Source organism: Amphiprion ocellaris, chromosome 2, assembly GCF_022539595.1.
Source record: "Amphiprion ocellaris isolate individual 3 ecotype Okinawa chromosome 2, ASM2253959v1, whole genome shotgun sequence".
In the NCBI taxonomy this organism is placed as follows: domain Eukaryota; kingdom Metazoa; phylum Chordata; class Actinopteri; family Pomacentridae; genus Amphiprion; species Amphiprion ocellaris.
Genome location: NC_072767.1, coordinates 35,254,246 through 35,274,706, shown reverse-complemented (window position 1 = coordinate 35,274,706; position 20,461 = coordinate 35,254,246). Strand labels below are relative to the sequence as shown.

Here is a 20,461-nt window from a genome sequence, read left to right as displayed (position 1 = left end):
TATTTGTACACACCCCTCTTCAATAAGAACTATTTTTAACATACTGCTTAAGTCATGTTTTTGGGGCACTTAGTATTTCAAATTTTACAATACAGATGTATAGGCTGGCAAATAGATTTAATTGTCATGTAAAACAGTGATTCTCAGCCTATTAGGGTTGTGACGCCTTACAAGCAACAATGATATTACAATAGCTGCATGTCTGAGTGATCCCTGGATATATTTCCGTTTTAAACTTTGTAAATGGTTTAATTGAAATGCAACTATTTGAAACAACTAAAGGTTGCATAAAGATCTGAAAAATGACTACTGCTTTGTTTTTTTTTCTTTCTTCGAGTTGTGCTAATTAATTATGTCACCGCCTCTCAGATTAACCTTAACCCGTGGAGGAGGCAGGACCACTGGTTAGGAATCACTGGCCTGAACTGCCATACACAGTACAGTAATGTATCAGTCGCATGGGCCAATTTACTACAGAAAGTGTACTTTTACTTGATATAGCAGCATTTTTACTGGATCTGGGTATTTCTAACACTTGTTTGCTTGTTTGCATGTGTCATTGTATGTATTTGACATACCACCAACCTAGGGAGAAAGAATTTCTCTTTCTACTCTTATGTGATTTATATCGCAAATATAGTACACTGTTGGATATATAAATGCATAAACATACACTGATAAAAATATATAATGCATGAATATGAATGTAAAATGAGCATCAGTCAGTTAATGCTTTGTATTCTCATTCTTCTTGTCTGGGAATGCTGCTTTTCCAATTACATTGAATCACTTTGTGGACCCCACAGGTTGTATTTTTTGCCTATTTCCACCTAGTGCATAGTGCAATACTTTAAAAACAGAGTGAGCAAGGACATGTTTGCTTTGTTTTTTACATTATAAATCATTTATTGAAATATAAATCATCTGAATGTACACGATGTAAAATAATGGAACATAGTATTAAATCATCGTACTGGGTGTGATTACCTATTATTACAGATAGGGTACCGTCAACAACACGTCACTCATCTGCAGCACAAACATTCACATCCACGCTGCTATAAACATCCAAGGCCAAAGCAAGACTTGTTTCTTTTTTTTAAACATTTTTTCTCTGTTTGCTCAGCCTGGCTAATTTGTCTGCAACATCCAAAACAAAATGGAAGAAAAAGGAAAGTGCAACAACTGATTGTAGTTTATATCACAGTCACCGGGAAGAGGCAAAGGCAGTGGCACAGCAGTTGGAAGATATGGAGGGTAGAAACAGTCTACAGATAATTGATGTATGACATCAGAACGACATGAATCTCTAGTTCATCTAGTGTCTCAGTATAACTAGAACCTGCTAATAGACTTCAGGACAAGAGATAAAATATGAGGCAAGAGGACACAAACTTCTGGTAAAGCACTGATATAATAAACTGTGATTTTTTGGCCATACTGTCATGTTTACTGACATGATTATCTCTCTTTCATCTCTTATATTTCCATGCCTCTCTTCGACTATGCTATTCTACTTCTCGCAATAAATGTGTGAAAACATGAATAGTTCTCAATCAGTGTTTTATCTATCAATGACAATGTTGTCGACTACATTATTTTCTTGTTGGAAATAAGAAATATTTCCTTTCTTGTAATGGATTTGTCAAAAGCACTGGCTTCACCAGGGGGTGCAGAAGCTTAATATGTGCTTATATAAAATATTTGATTGTTATCCCAATAACTCTTTCTTATAAAACAACTCTGGAGCTATTTACATTACAAGCACACTTTCCTTGATAGAGCCCATATGAAAAATATGGCTGAAGTCTTTATCGGGGACAAAATGAATGCTTTTGTATTTGAGCAAAAAGGTTAGACAATGCAAAGATGCATGCAACTCAGAAGCTTTTTTTCTAACCATTCAAACAGCTATGGTCGACATCTACTTGGTATTCACAAATAATACATGTTTACATAACGATGAAGTAAAAAAATAAATTTGAATTACTGCACGTACTTAACCGTTGAAGACATTATATGGTCATATACAAAAAAATGCACACAGTCCAAATCTTGTGCTTTTTTTATCCAAGTACTGCTACTGATTGTGCCAGCATCAGGTGCTTCTCGTGCGGCAGGTGATTTTAGAGTGAGTTTACCCGCCAATGCTGTTGCTAGTATTGGAATAATCTAGTTTAAATAGTGCATCTGTAGTGGTTAAATATATATCATATGAAATACATCCTGTGGTGTTCATTTAGAGTTGCTGACCAACATGTTTACTTCATCCCTTCTTGCTTATATTGCTGTTAAAGAATGCCCGACAGAATAAAGCTCTGCAAAACAAAAAGACAACCTTTTTATCTGTTTTATCTACAGGCTCGGTGGTCCATTCAGTCCTTTCTTTGAGTCACCTTTCCATCAATGCTCACCCACTCCTCCAACCCAACAGGGGGCATTGTCCAGGGAGAAGTGATGGGCGTACCGTACGTCACCACAGACTCATGCAGACAGTGAAGTGGTTTTGTTCTGTCCTCTGAAGGGCGGGCAAAGAGAAGGAATAGCAGGGCTGGAGGGCCGACGGCTAAGTCTTTGGTTGATTTACAAGTCTTTCTCTAGTTTCCCGTGTCCTTGTACCCCTTTTCCTTTGCTGCTCCAGCTCTACAGGCTGGGCAGTTGTCACAGAAAGCTGTCCTCCACCAGGTCACTACAGTCCAGACACATCTCGTCCAGCAGTGTGATGTCCTCCAGAGTCTCACCCTCACGCTTAGCGAAGGTAGAGCTGCTGGAGCCCGTCTCGATGGCGCTCTCCTCGGACGTTTGAGAACTGCAAGGAAAAGCACAAGTTAAGTCCATCTGTGGTGCAATTCAGTACGATGTAATACAAGTAGATGATTGGTCCATTTACCTGTGTCTGTTCCTCTTTCCGTATTCTTCATCAGATATTGGGTCCAAGTCAGGCAGAGGAATGATGTAGCCGCTGTCGGAACTCAGCCGCTGCTCATCGAAGCCGCTTTCCCTGTCTTTCAGCTTACCCTGGTTCTTGTACGTGATGCCAATGTAGTCCTCGTCATTTTCCACGCACACACGAGTAACAGCAGGATGGTCACTCTTGAGGAACTCATGGTTCACCTTCTCATAATGCTGCACAAGACAGACAGACACAAAAGATGCTTTTAGATGGTGGAAGCACAAAGATATCACATTTATCTTGCTGTACAGAAGCAATGATGATACGACAAAATGTTTACGAGTAGAAGCACAGATAAAATTAAGCTCTGCAAATCCACAGCTGTGGAGGACTGTGATATGAGAATGTGTGATCACTTGCTGTGTCGCCAGCTGGATGGTGAGATCCAAACTGAAAATCACACGTCCCATGAAAGCCTGAGGTGCTAAAAATGGAGTTGGTCCCTCCTCCTCTGCCGCCAGCTTTTAAAATCTTGAGGAAGGCAGAGGTAAAGCTGTTTTGATGTGCCATGTGTGGTGTGGAGTTTAATGGGGTAATTAAGGTTGGGTGGTGGAGGCGAGAACTGGGGCTGCGTCATTACCTAGACTGAAGGCAGCCACTCTGACAGCCAGCTGCTGCATTGGCAATCTAATCACTTGTAGGTTTGTGTTCTAAAGAATCACAGTGAGCCTGCAGAAACACTCCTAATGTAGTTGAGGAGGAAGTGGAGGGGGTTTTAATTGAACAGCTTGCTACTTTAAGACTGTATTTAAACTATGTTCAACCTGTACTTTGCTTGGCAAAATGATACCTAAATAGCCAATAAACAGTCAGAAAATGAAAAAATAAAGACAAGAACAGAATGTTCAACTATGGGGTCAAGAATGAGGTAAGCTGAGGTGGTAAATTTAAAAAGCAGGTGTTAGGAATCCACAGAGGTCTGAGGATGTGAGAGGTCACAGGGAGACTCACCCTCTTGTAGCTGGAGGGCAGCAAAGAAGCCACATTTTCACTCAGACCCAGGAAAGAAGGCCTCTTCTCTGGTTCACTGTTCCAGCACTTCATCATCATCTCATACCTGAAAAGCAAAAACAGGCAATGTCACTACAGAAAACAGTACAACCTGTCCTGCGCCTTGTAATTTTGACATGACTGATGTCAGAACAAACTGTTCTGGGCATACAGTCCAATGCTTTCCTCATTTTACATGACGTCAGGGAAACTTTGCATAATCCACAGCAATATCATAAGAATCCCACGAGGGATCACGTACACATCATGTGGTGCATGCTCTGGTTTTGACATCCTGTATCCACTCTTGATCTTGTTGTAGAAGCTCGAGTCTACCACCATTCCTGGGTATGGGGTGCCACCTTCAGACAAAGACATATTCTTATGAATTTATTGATCTACTCCAATCTCAGGCATTTCATTTCACTGAAAGAAATTTGCAGAGGCTCACCTAAGGAGAATATCTCCCAGAGAAGGATGCCATAGGACCAAACATCACTGAGAGTGGTGTACAGGTTGTCAAAAATACTTTCTGGTGCCATCCACTTCACTGGCAGGAAAGTCTGTGTGATGACAGACAGGAAATTTTCAATCAAAACCCTTGTGGAAAAACTGTAGCATGTTTTAGGCATAAAATTAAGTATGAACAGAGACTTACGCTCCCTTTGGAGACATAGTTGTTGTCATGCATGATGTCCCTGGCCAGTCCAAAGTCACAGATCTTCACTATCTTGCCCTGAGAGAGGAGGACATTCCTGGCTGCGAGATCCCGATGCACACACTGTTAACAGAAAGAGTAAGCAAAGTTAGCAGCACCATACATGATAGAGTTGTTTTCAATTCTCATTCCCATTCATTCTCAAACCAACACATTCTGCTCCCACAGCTACTGACTACAGCTATTTCTGTGTGTATTTCACTTCAGCCAAGTTCATTTTTGATGCTGTTTCATATTGCTTTATAAAGCATAGCCTTTGTGTAAACATGCCAGTTGGAGGGACGTCTGTGACCACTGGATATTTAGGGATAATAACTATGAAACGGAATGAATAGCTTCTGGCTGCAGCGTGTCCCTGCCTGGTAATTCTAACTCTGGCTGTGCTGCTACTATATTCAGCCCCTGGACTCTCTCCTGAGTGGGCTCAGCAGTCTTCACGGGACTGCTTATCACACAACCGCTGATTTTTCTCAGTCCCTCCTCGGCCATCCATGGCTGCCATCATATAGAACACAGTGCAAAATCTACAACCTGCCATTAGTGCAGTGGGAAGCAGGGGAATGTGAGGTTGTAGATCTGAGAAAAAAAAGACTTTCAAACTTACATTTTTGGAAGCCAGGAACTCCATGCCTTTGGCCACCTGGTAGGTGAAGCTGAGCAGGTCGGTGGTGGTGAGGCCTTCATTCATGTCGTCAGACAGCAGGTTGTCCATCTCGCACTCTGGTTTGGCAAACACATGCACACATACAATGAGGCGGTCCTTGAGTAAATGTTCATCATGTATTGTAAATATAGTACTGCCTGCTCAAACCTGGCTTTTACTAATGGCAGGGAGAAACCTGGCATTATTATGCATGTGCTACAATTATCCTCTCCATGTAATTACAGGGCTGTACCAGTCCTAAATTCTGACAAGGGTGTACCCCTCAACCAGCACTGACTCAAACACAACGCCAAGGCCAAGCAAGTACACACCAATAATTCTGAGGACAGAGTGAAGAGAAGGACAGGGAGAAGAGGAAGAGCTGCAGTGCCTACCACTCGAGCTTTTCTGCGATGGTGGGTGGTCGTAGTTAGACCTCTGGATGTCTGTGTACTTGGAGGCGTTGCTCATCTCCAGCATGGGCACATACTGAGTGTTGTCAGCCTGCTTCATATCCATGTAGTCGCCTTTACTCTCAAAGGACAGGATCACATAGCTGTGAGCAAAGACAAGTGAGGAATGTTATTAGTGATGACAGGTTGTGGGACTAGTGAGCCACGTGACCTGGTGAGAATACACTGAAAATATATATCTCAGTCAGTCTGTCCCCTATTGTGTGTACGCCAATGTGTACACGTCCTTAAATCCTCTCCCTCCCTCCGGCTGAGGTTGGAGGAAGATGCGGTTGAGGCTAACATGGTAGCCAGGATGAAATTATGTTATGGTCATTTTGAGGTGTGGTCACTGTGAGTCATCCATCAACATAGATGAGCCTCAAAGAGAGAGAGAGGGCTGCTGTTTCACCATGAACATTTGGGCAGACACAATTAACAGGTACCTCCATAGAAATTAAATTAAGGCTGAAAGCTGAGACCACTTCTGGCTGCGATCTGATTAGGGGGAAGATGCCAGGCAATCTCCTCAACCACGGACAAAATGGCGATAGAGTTACCGATTAGGGGTAGAGGGAGAGTGTATGTGAGTGTATGTGAGACAATTGGTGAAAATGGCTGTTAGAGACAGTAGAAAGTATATTTGAATCTGTTTACTTTGTCCTTTTCCAACCACGTCTCAGAATGACAAGGGAAAATATCAGTGAATCCCATATAATTCAGGAGATTAGAAAAAGATAATTTGAGATGTAAATGCACACGTTTATGCTTAGAAATGATGTTGTACCTTCTGCTGCTCTCATCGGCAGGGTTGATTCCAAAGATGTCCAACTCTTTTTTGTTTTTCTCTGGGTTCAGGCTGAGGAAGTTCTCCCTGTTCTTGTGCAGATAGTTCACCAGGTCCCCATAGAAGCAGTACTCAGTGATAATGTAGATAGGGCCTGGGAACAACACAGCAGATAAAGTCGTGCATCGGCGTCAGTCTGCAGGCTAATCTTATCAGAGGCTCGTAAAGGCTAAAAGCACAGTCAAGAGGGCAAGCCTCCACTTTCCCATAAAAAGCCTATTAAAAAAACCACACCCACCAAGAGCTGAGGCAAGGCTGTCAGTCTTTTTTGGCTGCTACAGTTGTAAATGTCTACAACTGCCAAATTGTGTGTGCTTGCTTGTGGGCGTTATTGTGTGAGTCTTTGTAAAGTGGTGACAAAATTACATGGGAGAGGCAACAATGGTTATTCTAAACTGTTATTATACAGGTTGTGTTTGCCAGCGAATGAGTGAGTGTGTTTTTCAGTCTCCCATTTGTGTGTGTTTATTATTCACCTGCTTTGGTGCATGCTCCCAGAAGGTTGACAATGTTGAGATGAGGTCCAAGATGAGTCATGATCTTCAGTTCAGACATCAGGGCCTGTTTCTCACTGGAGCGTGCTGTGGCTGGAAGAAAATACAGCAGATATGACTATCACTGCACACAATCAAACCGCCAACTATCAACCAATCACACATTCGTCATTTTTGTTGTGGAAATTCTTTGGTATTTGTACTACTTCCTCTTTGGCATATTTTTCTATTTACTACTGATGCCCCCACAGGTATCAAATTCTACATCAATAAGATCTGCTGCCAGATTTAGTGTTGCTCCACTTACATCTATCAGTGTTTTTCAGTCATGTCAAATATGAAATGGTTTAGGAGGACTAATCCTATTGTGTGCCACTGATTGATTATATTATTAGTGTTTTATAGGCTTATTAATTAATGCAGGATTTTCAAAGCCCCTTCAGATCCACAGATTTATGAAAAACTAGCACCACTGAAAGCATGTCAGGTAGGGTATTAGCAGCTCCCATTTCCTATCACTGATTTACTTTAACACAAAAGGAAACTAAAAAATGTGACAATGCTCAGACAAGTTTGACATCAGAGATAATGATATCCTCTGAACATGTAAGTCACACTGAACTGGCTGGGTTATAAACACATCGTGCTGATGCTGCAACTGCTGACTGTGCTTATATGCTTCACTTCAGTTTGAAAACATTTGATTTATTGTTCTGAAGTAGCAACAGTAGCTGCTGTCACCAAAGTGGTCCTTATATCTAGTGTGTTTGTCAGTGGTATAATGTCAGTAACTGGTAGCAACACTGCTTAAAAACCTCATCAGCTGTAATCTGTTAAACTCACGTTTCAGCATTTTCACTGCCACCTTCATGACAGGTTGAGAGCGGCTGAGTCCATAGGCGGTGCCTTCTACCACCTTCCCAAAGGCTCCAGAGCCCAGGATACGACCTGAGAAACACAAGAAAGCAAGAAAGGATCAGCTATCTAGGAAGAAAAACAAAAGAGACTGCACAAACACAGCCACATAAACGCATCCATGCACTTTGGATGCTTATGCTTTCTCAGCTGTGACTGTTTCAATGACTGCATGTCCCCTTGATCACTGAGTCAAACAAAATCCCAGCCAGCAATACCTTACTGCCCAATCCAGATTAGCTTATCACAGCCTCACTTCAAAGACGGACTGAGACATCCTGGCTAGAACATCCCTGCAGGGAGGCTGCAGAGCCACCAGCACAAGACTACAGCGTTAGCACACTGAAAATGAAAGTCAGCTCACCGAGCACAAGTCTGTCACGGGGAAACTCCCATCGAGAGTCATAGGGAAGCTGCATGGGATCCACATAGATGTACTCATGGCCATCTGGGCTCACGGACTCTATGACCCTCCAGCGGATCTCATATCGTGGCTTCTGGAAGATATAGAACATGTAAAAACGGATTCATTAACCTTTGTAAAGTCAAATTTAGTCCTTAGAGGAACTACATGCTTTCTCATTTGAACCATTTGCTCTTAGCATTGCAAAATACACACAGAAATGAAGTTTAATTTATCTGTTCAAAAGACATTTTTTCATAATTTGTATATGAGTGGACCAGCCTTTAAGTAGGCAGAGTAACAAAGTCAACACACTGTTGAGAAGAAATGCTGAAATACATAGTTTATCATATTATACAATAAGAATCTAATATCTCATACTGAAAAAATAATGAAACTCAGGCTTGACCTTGCAAGGCTAGTTTTCTCCCAAAACAAGTTTTGCAACACTTTTATGTTTAACAAAACAGAACATATGAGTGAGTGAATGGGTGAGAAGGTGAAAAGTAGGAATAAATGTCAAATGATCACAACAATACCTGTTTCCAGATAACAACCAAGACAATGAGTGAGATGATGACAATGACCAGGAGCACCAGCACAGCAGCAGCTACAGTCAGCTCAGGATGAGGGCCTGTTCAGGAGGAAAGTCAGTGGTCACACACATTAGATGAAGGCCGCCTTTATTACATGTATGCAACATATCTGCTGAAATGCTTTCAATCTAATACACTGTATGTGTTGCTTAAAAAATATCCTGTCAGGTTTAAGAGACAATGAAATCCATAAGGTGTCCAGATTACTAGGCCCTAAAAGGAATGCTGGGAAGATAAGATGGAAGTGGGGTGTGGAGGAGGAGGCAAGACACTGGTTTAAGGGGCAGGATGAAGTTGTAAAGCTCATCTGGAAGGACCAAATGGCCTAACGATCTCTGGCCTCCCTGAATTAGCTGTCACATTAAGAGTCTCTTCCTCATACCCCGCTATCAGCTGTCTCACCAAACACTCATCAGCTGACAGCTGCTGCAACACTGACAGCACTAACTCAGCCCGAACACAGTCCCTTACAAAGAGTGTTGCACCCCAAGTGTCAGAAATGGAAGGAACTTTAGAGGTAGCGAGGTAAAAACAACAACGTCAAATGACAATTCAAAGCTGGGTAAACAAAAAAAAGGAAAGGCACCTCAGTGGCTGTGATGAAATGCGCTGTGTGTTCTTACCATTGGAAACCAGTTTGACCTCCCTGCTGACGGCGGCCATTTCGTTCCTGGCCAGGCAGCGCACTGCTAGTGTGCTTTCCAGATGACCAAACATGACCTGGCTCTCCAGGTTACTGTCTTCATCAATGTGTGAGTCCATTGTAATGTCAGTGGAGTTGGCAGGGAGGGGAACCCAAGCAGATGAGTCATTGGCACAACTGGACGGGAACGAAGGAAGAAAGAAACACAACCAAAGCAATTAATGTATTGCATGACTTCATGTAAGTAGACAGAGAAGTCCAATGCTTGTTAGCCAAGATGAAAGTTCTGCTAAATAAGATTGAACTTACTGTTTGATGTTCTTGCAGACGAACCACTCAACCACAGGAGTGGGCTGCCCTCTAGTAATGCACACCACAGACTGGCCTGTGGCTGAACCATGGTGGATGTCCATCAGGTCCACAATGACTGCAGGCACTGTAACACAGTCCAACAGATGCGGTAAGTATAGCAGTGTTTGGAAGGTGGAGAGAAAGATGGACTGTAATTGAAGCTAAAAGCTTGTCAGAGCAATATCCAAGTGAAATAACCTTGACAAATGTCTGAAGGCATTCATCTTCCATACCTTTGACCTCCAGCATTAAGCTGACATCACGACTTTGGTTTCCATTCTCTACCCGGATGGTGTAGTTCCCACTGTCCTCCTCCTTGGCCCGGATCAGGGTGAGAACACTCATGTAGCTGCACAGAACAACAACACAAGAAACAGTAATAACTATTGGTCATAGAAGTTGACAGTTGCACTAAACCCTAATTAGAGGCCCAGTTGATGTGTGGGAATGTTTGAGGTTGTCATTAGCTCTGCTGTCATTAGCAGACTCACCTGGTCTCACTGATCTGCCGGAGGCTGGTGGAGATCTCGGCTGTCACATCGCTGAGTGGGATGCCGTCTTTGAGCCAAGTGACACGAGCACTGGGGAAGGAGTTGATCTGAGCCCTGAACTCCCGGACTTCATCCAGGTCGGCAGATTCATATTCTCGGAACTCCGGCTGGATGGACATAAACTCACTTGCTGTTAGGAAAGAAGAAAGTTTGACCAATCAACACTGACTCAAGGCTAAAGAAAAAAAAGGTTAAAAATGCCACGTCATTTATTGTAGATAAACAAAATCAACATGTTTTACCAAAAACTCGAACAGCTAGTTGTTTCGTTTGGCTCTCATTACTGATAATATCAGTGATGGAGCATGAGTAGATGCCGCTGTCTTTGGTTGAGGCTTGTGGGATTGTCAGGATGTAAAGAATCTCCTGATCCCTCTTATTCTCATGCACTGTTTTGATTGCACGATTAGCCTGTTAAACAAAAAGGAACATCAGGCACTTTGAGTTACAAATCACCTTATAACCAAAACACAGTAAATTTAAGTCATCTTTTGTGCTGCATAGAATAACTTTTACCCTCACCAGTTTCCCAGGGTATTTCCAGTGGTCTTCTAGAATCTCAGATCCTCGAGCCAGACAGGTGACAGTGATTGTCTCTCCTACTAGCAGAGCCGTCCTTTTGGCTGTCAGCTCAACATGCAGCGCAGCGCCTCCTGAGATACAAGAATTGATAAGGTTAAAAAGTCCATGTCAGAGAACAGATCCACCAAACAAAACATGATGCACACAGACCAGATAGAAAACGTCTAAATGTCACTTTTTTGCATGATCTTAAAAACTCATACAAATTCAAAAAAATACAGGAACACACACCTGTCCAGCCGTGGACAATGTATTCTCCGCTGTAGTGTTCCTCTCCATTTATGAGGGCCTTACAAACATAGGTTCCAGCAGTGAATACCCCCAAAGCACCCCTTTTACTGTCATAAACACTAGGCACAGGCTTCTGGGTGTCAACATTAATCAGGGTCACGTTAGCACTCGGATCAGACACCCGACACTGGATCTCCATCTCCTCGTGGTCAGACAGGACATGGTTTCCAAAAGGCACCGGTGACGGCACAAAGGGAACATCAGGATCTGCGTTGGAGTAAAATAAAGCTGTCAGACTAAAAAATGAAGACTAATAATTAAAAACTGACCAGCTCAGTGTTGCTGTGTACTCCATACCTGGCACATAGATGTAGATGCTGCTGTCCTCTGCATCGTCAGTAGCATTTCTACTGTAAAAACATGTGTAGTAGCCAGTGTGCATCGCTGTGGCGCTGTCCACAGTGATGGTGGTGACAAACAAACCACTGTTGTCCTCCTGCGTTTGCTCGGGCACATCCAGGGGCATTTCCCAGGCCAGTTTTGCCTCTCCGCGACATGTCAATGTAAAAGGAGTGTGGAGGGGAATCACCATCTCCTCTTTCTCTGGCAGCAGCACAGGAGCGGAGGATGGTGGGATCAACGCTGCGGTGGTGGCTGAAAAAAAGTAAAAGATGCTCAGTCTATCTATCTATCTATCTATCTATCTATCTATCTATCTATCTATCTATCTATCTTACCTTTCACTTTGAGGATAAAGGAGAACTGAGCAGTGTGAGAGCCACTACTGGCAGTGATGCTGTAATTTCCATTGTCTTTCTCCAGAGGCTGTCGTAATGTCAGAACGCTCTGATATCTGTTAGAAGAAAAGTAGCAAATACCTTTGTCATTGAAAAGAACATGCTGACATTTTAGAAAATTTGCTTTCTTCAAGGGAGCTACATGACACACCTGTTTACTAAATATGGAGCTTCAGTTACCGGCCACTATCTTAGCATATGCACAGGAGAAAGAAGCAAGTTTGGATCTGCAGCTTTTTGGTACAAATAACTTTAAATTTCATTGTCATGTAATTTATTTGATTTGAAAGCGTAAACAGAAAGCTTGTGCCTTTTAAATTTTACATTTAAACTCAAGAGATGTTGTCAGAGCTGAAACTGAAAAACCATGTCTCTTAATTTAACAATAAAACATAATCTGTATTCTCACCGATTCCCTTCAAGATGGGCTGTTTTGATGACAATGTAGTAATTCCCTGGTAAGGCTTTGCCGTCCTTATGCCACGTCACTTTGGGGGCCGGGTATGCATCAATGAGGATAGTATACTCTGTCTCCTCTAAAATGCTGACAAACTCCGTTGCTAGAATCCCACTGTGGTCCAAAGTCACAAAAGAATTCTCCTCTACATAAGAAACAGAGAATTATAAAAGGATTATTGGTGATGAAAACCGGTAAAGAAACAGAATCAGCAAGTTAAAAACTGAGTTGCAGTGAACTGGGATCAAGGCAGAGTGACGACGAGGTCTGAGGTGAAATGAAGGTCTGACACACATCTGTTGAAGCCATCCCATAAAACACAGTAGCTGATGTTGAAAGCAGAGGTGAAGCTTTATGGTCGGATAGTAGAAAATGACTTCCACACACCACTAAAAGCACCTTGTGCACATATGTGAAACTACAGATAATTTACCTGAATGATGAGAATATTAAATATATAAGTGACTGTGAATCAGGGGTTTGAGCACTTATGCTATTACAGCTCTACTCAAAACTCACTAAAGGCATCCAAGAAATGTTTCTGTGGGAGACTTACCAAAAACGGTCACAGACACACTGCTGACTCTGACCACTCCACTGATTTTGTTGGTGATGGAGCATTCATAGGTGCCGCTGTCCTGAGAAGTGGCTTGTGTGATACTGAGGGTGTAGATGACCTGGTCAGGTAAAACCTGTTTCGTCTGAAATGCTTCTGTAGCCTAAAAGAACAGAACAACAGTATGGATTTAGTATCCTACTCGCCAGAGTCAAAAAAAGCACATCTTGGTAATAAGATATTTGAATATTGCAACTCCCAGTGTTTTTCCATTTTACAGGTACGGCATATCCGAATCTGTGTGTCGTGCTGCTGAAGGCTAATGGTTAAAACACTTGCTAGGCTACAGGAGATAAATCAGGATCACAGAGCCTTTTAAAAGCCTGTAATTGCAGCTGAGACCAAAACCGGGAGTCACAAGTCGTGCGTTCCTACCCTCACCATCTCTGGAAAAGGGCTTAAAGGAATCCCATACCGAAAAACTGCCAACATGCTGCATAGATTAAGAATATGAATATAAACAAACATAAATTCTGCATGCAACTCTTTCAGATCCTTGTAAATAACATTTCAAAAGCATAAAATGTTTAGTTGGCTGTCATGTGCAGACAGCATCTGTCCTACACGTCTCAAAGTCACTGGGGTCACAGGATTTACTGTCCTTTTCTTTCCCGTCTTTTGAACTTCCTCCTTCCCTCAAGCCATTTGTCCTGAACTCTACAGTCAGAGTCTTTCGTGTTGATTTAACTGCCACAGCGAGAAGTTTGGCCAACATCCTCACTCCTCAGTGAAGACACAACATTCAGTTGCTGCTTTCCTAACACATACTTTGAAACCACTAAGGGCCATCCTCGGAGCTATATTCCTCTTGCCACTGCTAGGTTTGGGTCCAAAACCATTATCCGCTTATTTAAGGCTACAGTGCTGCTGGGTAGGAAATGACATGGAAATATGACAAGGGGTTTAAGGAAATAGAGCTGGACTACTAAGACAGGGCGGATAAAGCCATAGAGATGACTTCATTGAAACTTATGAAAGCAGAAAGGAAAATTATTGTATCTTGCCTGTTTTTTCGGATGAAGCCACTGCTGGTCGAAGCCCTGGCCAGAGGGACCGATGCAGGTGATGAGGAACGGCTGCCCTACCGTCACTGTCTCATCACTAGCTTTCACTTCCACGTCAAAGTCCTCCACTTCCTCAGGGGCTACAGAGGGACCACCAGAAAGCAGATATCAACACCGCCATCTCACAGGTCCCCAGATAGAGACGACCTGATTACCATGACCTCATTTATGATAGAGTAATGGCTCAGTAGGTCATCATTACTCACTCACACATACATAAAGAGTGAAAACAGGCATGTTAAGTCATCCCCCTCCCCTGTAATAATGACATAATGTCATGGCTTTCATGCAGTGAGATCACCCCGTGGTTAACAATGCTGTGCAGTTATTCTTTCATAAAATCTTTATTTTGTCACTTAAGTGTTACAAAAGCTCTTAATCATTCTTATTTCATAAAAACAGCTTATTTTTGATGCATGTGGTAAAGATCCAGATAAACTTTGGGGTCTTACATAAAACACATCCACAGAATTCAAAACTGTATTAGACGAAATCTGTGTTTGCCTCAACTTACCTTCAAGTTTCACAGTGTAAATGTCACTTGTGAATATCTGATCGTTCAGAGTGGTTTCACACTGGTACTGCCCAGGAGAGAGGCTTCCAAAGAAGCCCATCTTGTTGTCGTAGAAGGCAGGCATCTCCTCTCCACTGGGGACACTCCTCAAGATGACGTGAGAGTCGGGATGAGATACACGGCATGAGATGGCAACTCCAGACGGTTCCATGGACACAACCAGGTTATCTTGTGTCTCAGGTACAAATGGCGCATGGGGATCTAGATGTCCACAGACAGGAATTTTTTATACTTCATTTCATAACAGTTATATAGATAATTCTTGGCCTGATTTGTTTTGTTGTAGTTTTTACTCCTTTAAAGTGAGGCCAAGTTTATCTTGACAAAGAAGCAACATACTACCACTCAACAGAATGAATAGTTTAATTCATAACCAATGAAATTTGTCTTTACTTGGTCTGGTGTTGTGTTAACTAATGTTTGCTAATGCTGCCTAATGTCTGATAGGCTAATGCAGTCTAAATAATATTACTGTTAGCATATCTACTATATGCTATTTTACTTATTTACTTTAGAGGAAGACTACAGAATTACTTAAAGAAACTACAGAAAGAAATAATGCATTAAACAAACAAAAAGCTGAATTCACATTCAATAAAATTTCTTAATTTATTACACTTAGAGGTAGGGCCACTGGCTTGTGATAACTAATGTTGACTAATTTTAGATAGGCTAATTCAGTCTAACTGACAATACAAAGAACATTCTTTCTTTGTTCCTTTACAGTGAAACTAACCTCAACTTTAAAAAGAAGAAAACCCCATTATTGCTCATACAAATGAAAAGTTGAATTCATAAGCAAAGAAATGTCTTACTCAATATACTTGCAAGTACTAACACTAGTTTGTGGTGGCTAATGTTGACTACTTTTAGACAGACTAATGCAGTCTAACTGATATTACTAAGAACATTTTTACTTTGTTCCTTGAGGAGGAGGTTAACTTTACCTTTACAGAGAAGAAAAAACACACTATTCTTTGCACAAATTCATAAACAAAAACATTTCTTCATTTATCATACAGCCACTGGCTTGCGGTAGCTAATGTTGCCTAACTTTAGGCTAGTGGCAGTATAGCTATTAATTTACTCTATTCCTTAAAAGGGAGACTAATTTTAACTTTAGAAAGAATAAATAACGCTTTATGACTCATGTAGATTAAAAGTTCAGTTCCTAAGCTATTGCTTAATTTAAGACAGTCAGAGGTCGTGCTGATATAGTTAGTTGGTCCAACATGACCAGTAGCTTGTGGTAGCTAATGTTGGCTAATTTTAGACAAGCTAATGCAGCCTAACTGGTATTACAAAGAACAGTTTACTGTTTCTTTGACGGGAGACTAACTTTAACCTTAGAAATTAGAAATACCACATTTTCATACGACCGAAGAGTTGAATTCATGAGCAATAACATTTGTTCATTTGTGACAGTCAGAGGTTTTGCTGTTACAAGTATCAGATCGCGTTAATACTTGGTAGCTAATTTCAGCTAACTTTAGCTGCAGCATAACTGATAGCATTAAGCCAATTCTCCACTCCCCTACACTAAGCTTTAACACGGAGCTACGTAGCACAGAAAACTATTGCGGTATTTACCTGGGACGAAGACATAAATTCCCGCCTCATTAAACTCCTCCGGTTCGCCGTTCGCGTCTCCTTCCTGGGTCTGGTAGGTGCACATGTAGTAGCCGGTGTTTTCCACGGTTGCGTTGTCAATGAAGAGCGTCGCGGTGTAGTATCCTGGATAAACGTGGGTGTTTTGGGGCAGAGGCTCAGCCCAAACCACGTTTCTTTTCCCGGTGCAGCTTATGTTGAAGAGGGAGTTTGGCTGCAGGACGAACTCTTCCTGGTTGGACACGATGGTCGGCGGCGACAGTCCACAGGTAACTGGGACACAGGTGGGGAAACATTAGATAAGCTAGTAGCCACAAACTAAAAACTAAATGTCACCTGCTGCAGATTATTTTGCTTACCTGAAACCAGCACCACCAATATTCCCCCAAAGAAGACATACGTCCTCACTCCATCCATGACTATGGATGAGCTGGCCTGTAAACACAAAACGGTTATTTAGCAAACAAGCAAGGTAAACACTTTTTGATTAAATACTACTGTCTCCATTTTACTTTTTAAACTAGTGGATAAATTGATTTTTGACTTCCCATTGCCATGTCAAGCTCAGCCTACGAGCTTCACCCTCCTGCCATAATGATCCCAGACTCAGAAACTGGAGGGATTTGTGGAATTTAAAAGCCACGTTTATGACTTGTGGTCTCCCACATCGCTTTAAACCCTATCAAACTGAAATTTATTACAGGATTACATTAATTATTTCTAAAGAAGATGAAGGTTAAGATTACAAGGCTGTTAATTCCTTGGCGTTAGAGGAATCCACACTGTGTTGGTCACGGAATGGAGAGGACAGACTCTGGCCGTTGCGCAACGCTCCAAGTGTCGGTAGAGGGCGACACAGCCCATCCTTTAGAGCCACAATCCCTCCTCGGATCTGATCACATCCAGCTTGCCCACCAGTTCTCTTAAAACTTTATTTTTGTGTGTGTTAAATTAAGTATCATTTTACTTGCTCTGACTGGCAAAGTTGAAATTTTGGAGCCAAAAGGAATTTACGCATGGCTGTTGTTTAGTTTTGTTGCAGTTCCAAACAGATATGTTTTACACAAATATCCGCTGGATGCTTAAGACAAGTTTAGTCCAGGCTTTTCGCAATTCATCTCAGAGATCATGACAGGCTTAGTATTTTCCATGGATCTCTGGAGTTCCTTGTAATTTGAGATGCGCATACTTTAAGAAAACGCATCTAAAAGTTCTTCATAAAATCTCCATCCAAAGCAGCTCTACTGCAGGGATCGGTTGAGTTGAGGAGGCACTGTGGAATTCCAGTATCTTCAGTGTCTGTCTGCAGTGTCCCCACACAATCAAGCTGCTGGCCCTCTCGCTGTTTCCTGTGGCAGTCCGCTCTGGCTCGGCTGAAACGGGCTAAATCATCCACAGACAACCTGGGTTTGTTTAACTCTATAATTAGCGCACCCACTCCGCGCAAAAGTACAGATTCGCGTGGGAATCAGTTGATAAATGTCTAATCCGTTTTGACGCGTTTGCGCACAGGTTTTGTCTCATACAATTTCAAAAAGGGAATTTTTTTTCCTTTGGCTTGGCAAGGATCCTCTTTACCACTGCGCGTAAATCTAACTAAGCCTGGAGTGGCACTCAGACTACTTGCATGTCCTCCTCTTCTTTTTATTCTCGCCGCTCTCACTCACCAAGCGGGTCGACAAATGTGCCAGATACCAAATGCATCCTCTGCCGGGCTGAAAAACATTTGAGCGACAGCTGATGAAGACTTGTCTCAGCTTTCAGTGCTGCAGTCAAAAGGCTGATTTCCATGGAAGTGGTTGGGAGACTATCTGGGATCGTCTTCAAAAAGTTTGGAATATTTGTTTTTGTCTAATTCTTTGAGCAATTCGGGTCACAAGCAGGATTCTTTTGAAAAATAAAGTTTTAAACAAAGATCCCCCCTATTGGTGACCCAGCAGGGTCGGTGGTTAATGAAGAATGCACCGTGGCTCCAAAACGCACTCTTTCACTCAGTTCAGCTGCAGCTCTGCAATCCCCATTTCCAGTGCTCCCAGTTGCAGATTTTCCATTTTAAATCCTCGCATTCCACGGGCAGACGAGAAAACAATGCGATGTACAATTTCCAATGTGTTTCCCATCAAATGCCAGGAGGCAGCATCCCCACAATGGTGCCTTCAGTCTTCGAGGTGACACCTCCAGCTGTGAGGCCGAAACCGAGCGCTTTTATCCAGCAGAGACTGACATCTCCCTCGCTCGGCTTCCAGGGGTGAGACCATATGGTGACACCGAGGAGACGAAATCTAATCTAAAAATAAAAAAAATCTAATGCACGGTTTAATGTAGAAGTTGCATGTAACTTTGTAGGGAAACGGGGTGTCCCTTTCTTTTTTTCAGAGAATGAAACTTTTAGACCAACTTTTCTGCAAGTGTGATGAAATGAAAAGGGCCATCCAGGGTAATCCACTAATTGGATAAAGTAATTAAGAATGCAATTAAACCCCCACTAGACCTATAGTGAAAGATTCTGTCACAGATTCTTATAAAAAACACCCCAAACTTTTAAAAAAAAAAGAAGCTTCAATCGACCTTTCAATTACCTTTTACTAATCCCCTCTTTATATTCCTTTCGTGTAAGTATATCCACAGTGAATCGGTCTCTCCAAAAGGCGCAGTAAGGGTCCTTTTTTTGCGGCGATTATAATCCTCAGAGATCCTTTCGCTGCGACCTTCTGTCCGCATCCACGACCGCCCTCACAACTGCGCTCCAGCTACAGCGACCTGTAACTGATTCAATGTTACAGTCCTCCCTCCTCCCCCTCCTTCTGCTCCTTCTCCCCTCAACCCCCTCTCCGAAGGAAAAAAAAGTAATCATCTGGCTCAAAGTAAATAACTCGCAGGAAATGACACCCCCCTTCTCTCTCTCTCTCTCTTTTTCTCTCCTCCCTTCCAGCATTGGACCCCTTTTCAAAGCAAGAGTCTTTTTTATTTAGGGAGGTAAATTCAGACACTTAAATGAGTGCATAGCATGGCATTTTAGTCAGAACTTTTGGAAACCAAAAGTCGGTTTGATGTCTTCTGATGCCGTTTCACTTGGACAGATTTTCACAGATAGATTTTCACATTATGTGCCTGTAATTGTCTTTAAGCGTTTTCTGCAGTTTAGAACGAAAGAAATTGCACTTTTAAAAACTGTTTTCTTGCATGATGCATTGCTGGTCTAGTGAACGGACACCGTGCGTCTGTCAGAAATGGTGGAACAGTGGCGCGTAAAGCTCATAGAGGGCGCTCCAACACCATCATATCACCGCCACGGTCCGTCTCTGTCTCTATCATAAACGCTTTTTCCCCTAAATTTCATCAAAATAAATTACACCATCGGGTCAGACCTTTTCTTCTCTTCTGCGCCACAGCAAAACTAATGGGAGCTCTGTTTACTGGCACACATGCGTCAGCTGTTTACCGAGGACTTACAGTCACTATTCTCATTTATTCTACCCCGAGGCTTTACTGACGGCCAGCGGAAGAATAATGGGCCCCAGTGAATCACCTATCTCTGGGTGCACAGGAGGAGTGTGAGCCCGGTGTCTCTGCAGGGCCCCGGGGCCTGATGCTGCTACAGCTCCCCCCTCCCCCCTCCTCCCTTCTCCTCTCTCCTTACTCCGTGCAGCCACTTGGTTGCAATTACTTCCACATGTTAGCGAAAAGAACAGTGCCCTTGTTCTCCAAACAAAGGATCTAAACTTAGGAAGCTTTACCTCAGACCCGTTTGAGATTCTCACTTTTGAGGGATTGTCTCCTAACACTTTGCGCCTATGTGCGTCCAGGTGAACTGCTTTGTAGAGAGTTTTCAAACCAGATGGAAGTTTTGTAGATTTTGGTCTATCAGCATATTTAAGGCAAACATCAGCTTTCACTTAAAACAATAACCAGAGTTGCTTTTGAACATAAGTACGTTGCAGCGCTGTCATCTCCAATTAATTAAAATTAAATATCA

At 42.4% G+C, this 20,461-nt stretch overlaps 1 protein-coding gene across 1 annotated transcript; it reads right to left on the bottom strand.

Moving 5' to 3' along the window:
• Positions 1-876: 876 nt before the first annotated feature.
• Positions 877-19,238, bottom strand: pdgfra (platelet-derived growth factor receptor, alpha polypeptide). Its single transcript, XM_023271834.3, has 29 exons — positions 19,065-19,238; positions 16,845-16,920; positions 16,468-16,758; positions 14,818-15,078; positions 14,244-14,383; positions 13,180-13,342; positions 12,576-12,768; positions 12,107-12,222; positions 11,727-12,023; positions 11,370-11,636; positions 11,079-11,209; positions 10,799-10,967; positions 10,497-10,686; positions 10,239-10,354; positions 9,964-10,090; positions 9,635-9,831; positions 8,955-9,049; positions 8,377-8,509; positions 7,941-8,045; positions 7,080-7,190; positions 6,544-6,697; positions 5,700-5,860; positions 5,266-5,381; positions 4,602-4,724; positions 4,395-4,506; positions 4,206-4,305; positions 3,905-4,010; positions 2,891-3,126; positions 877-2,809 (listed from the first exon to the last, which is right to left on the bottom strand). Exons 2-29 carry the CDS (start codon positions 16,900-16,902, stop codon positions 2,662-2,664), a joined length of 4,416 nt encoding a protein of 1,471 aa, XP_023127602.2. The 5' UTR covers positions 16,903-16,920; positions 19,065-19,238; the 3' UTR covers positions 877-2,661.
• Positions 19,239-20,461: the final 1,223 nt, after the last annotated feature.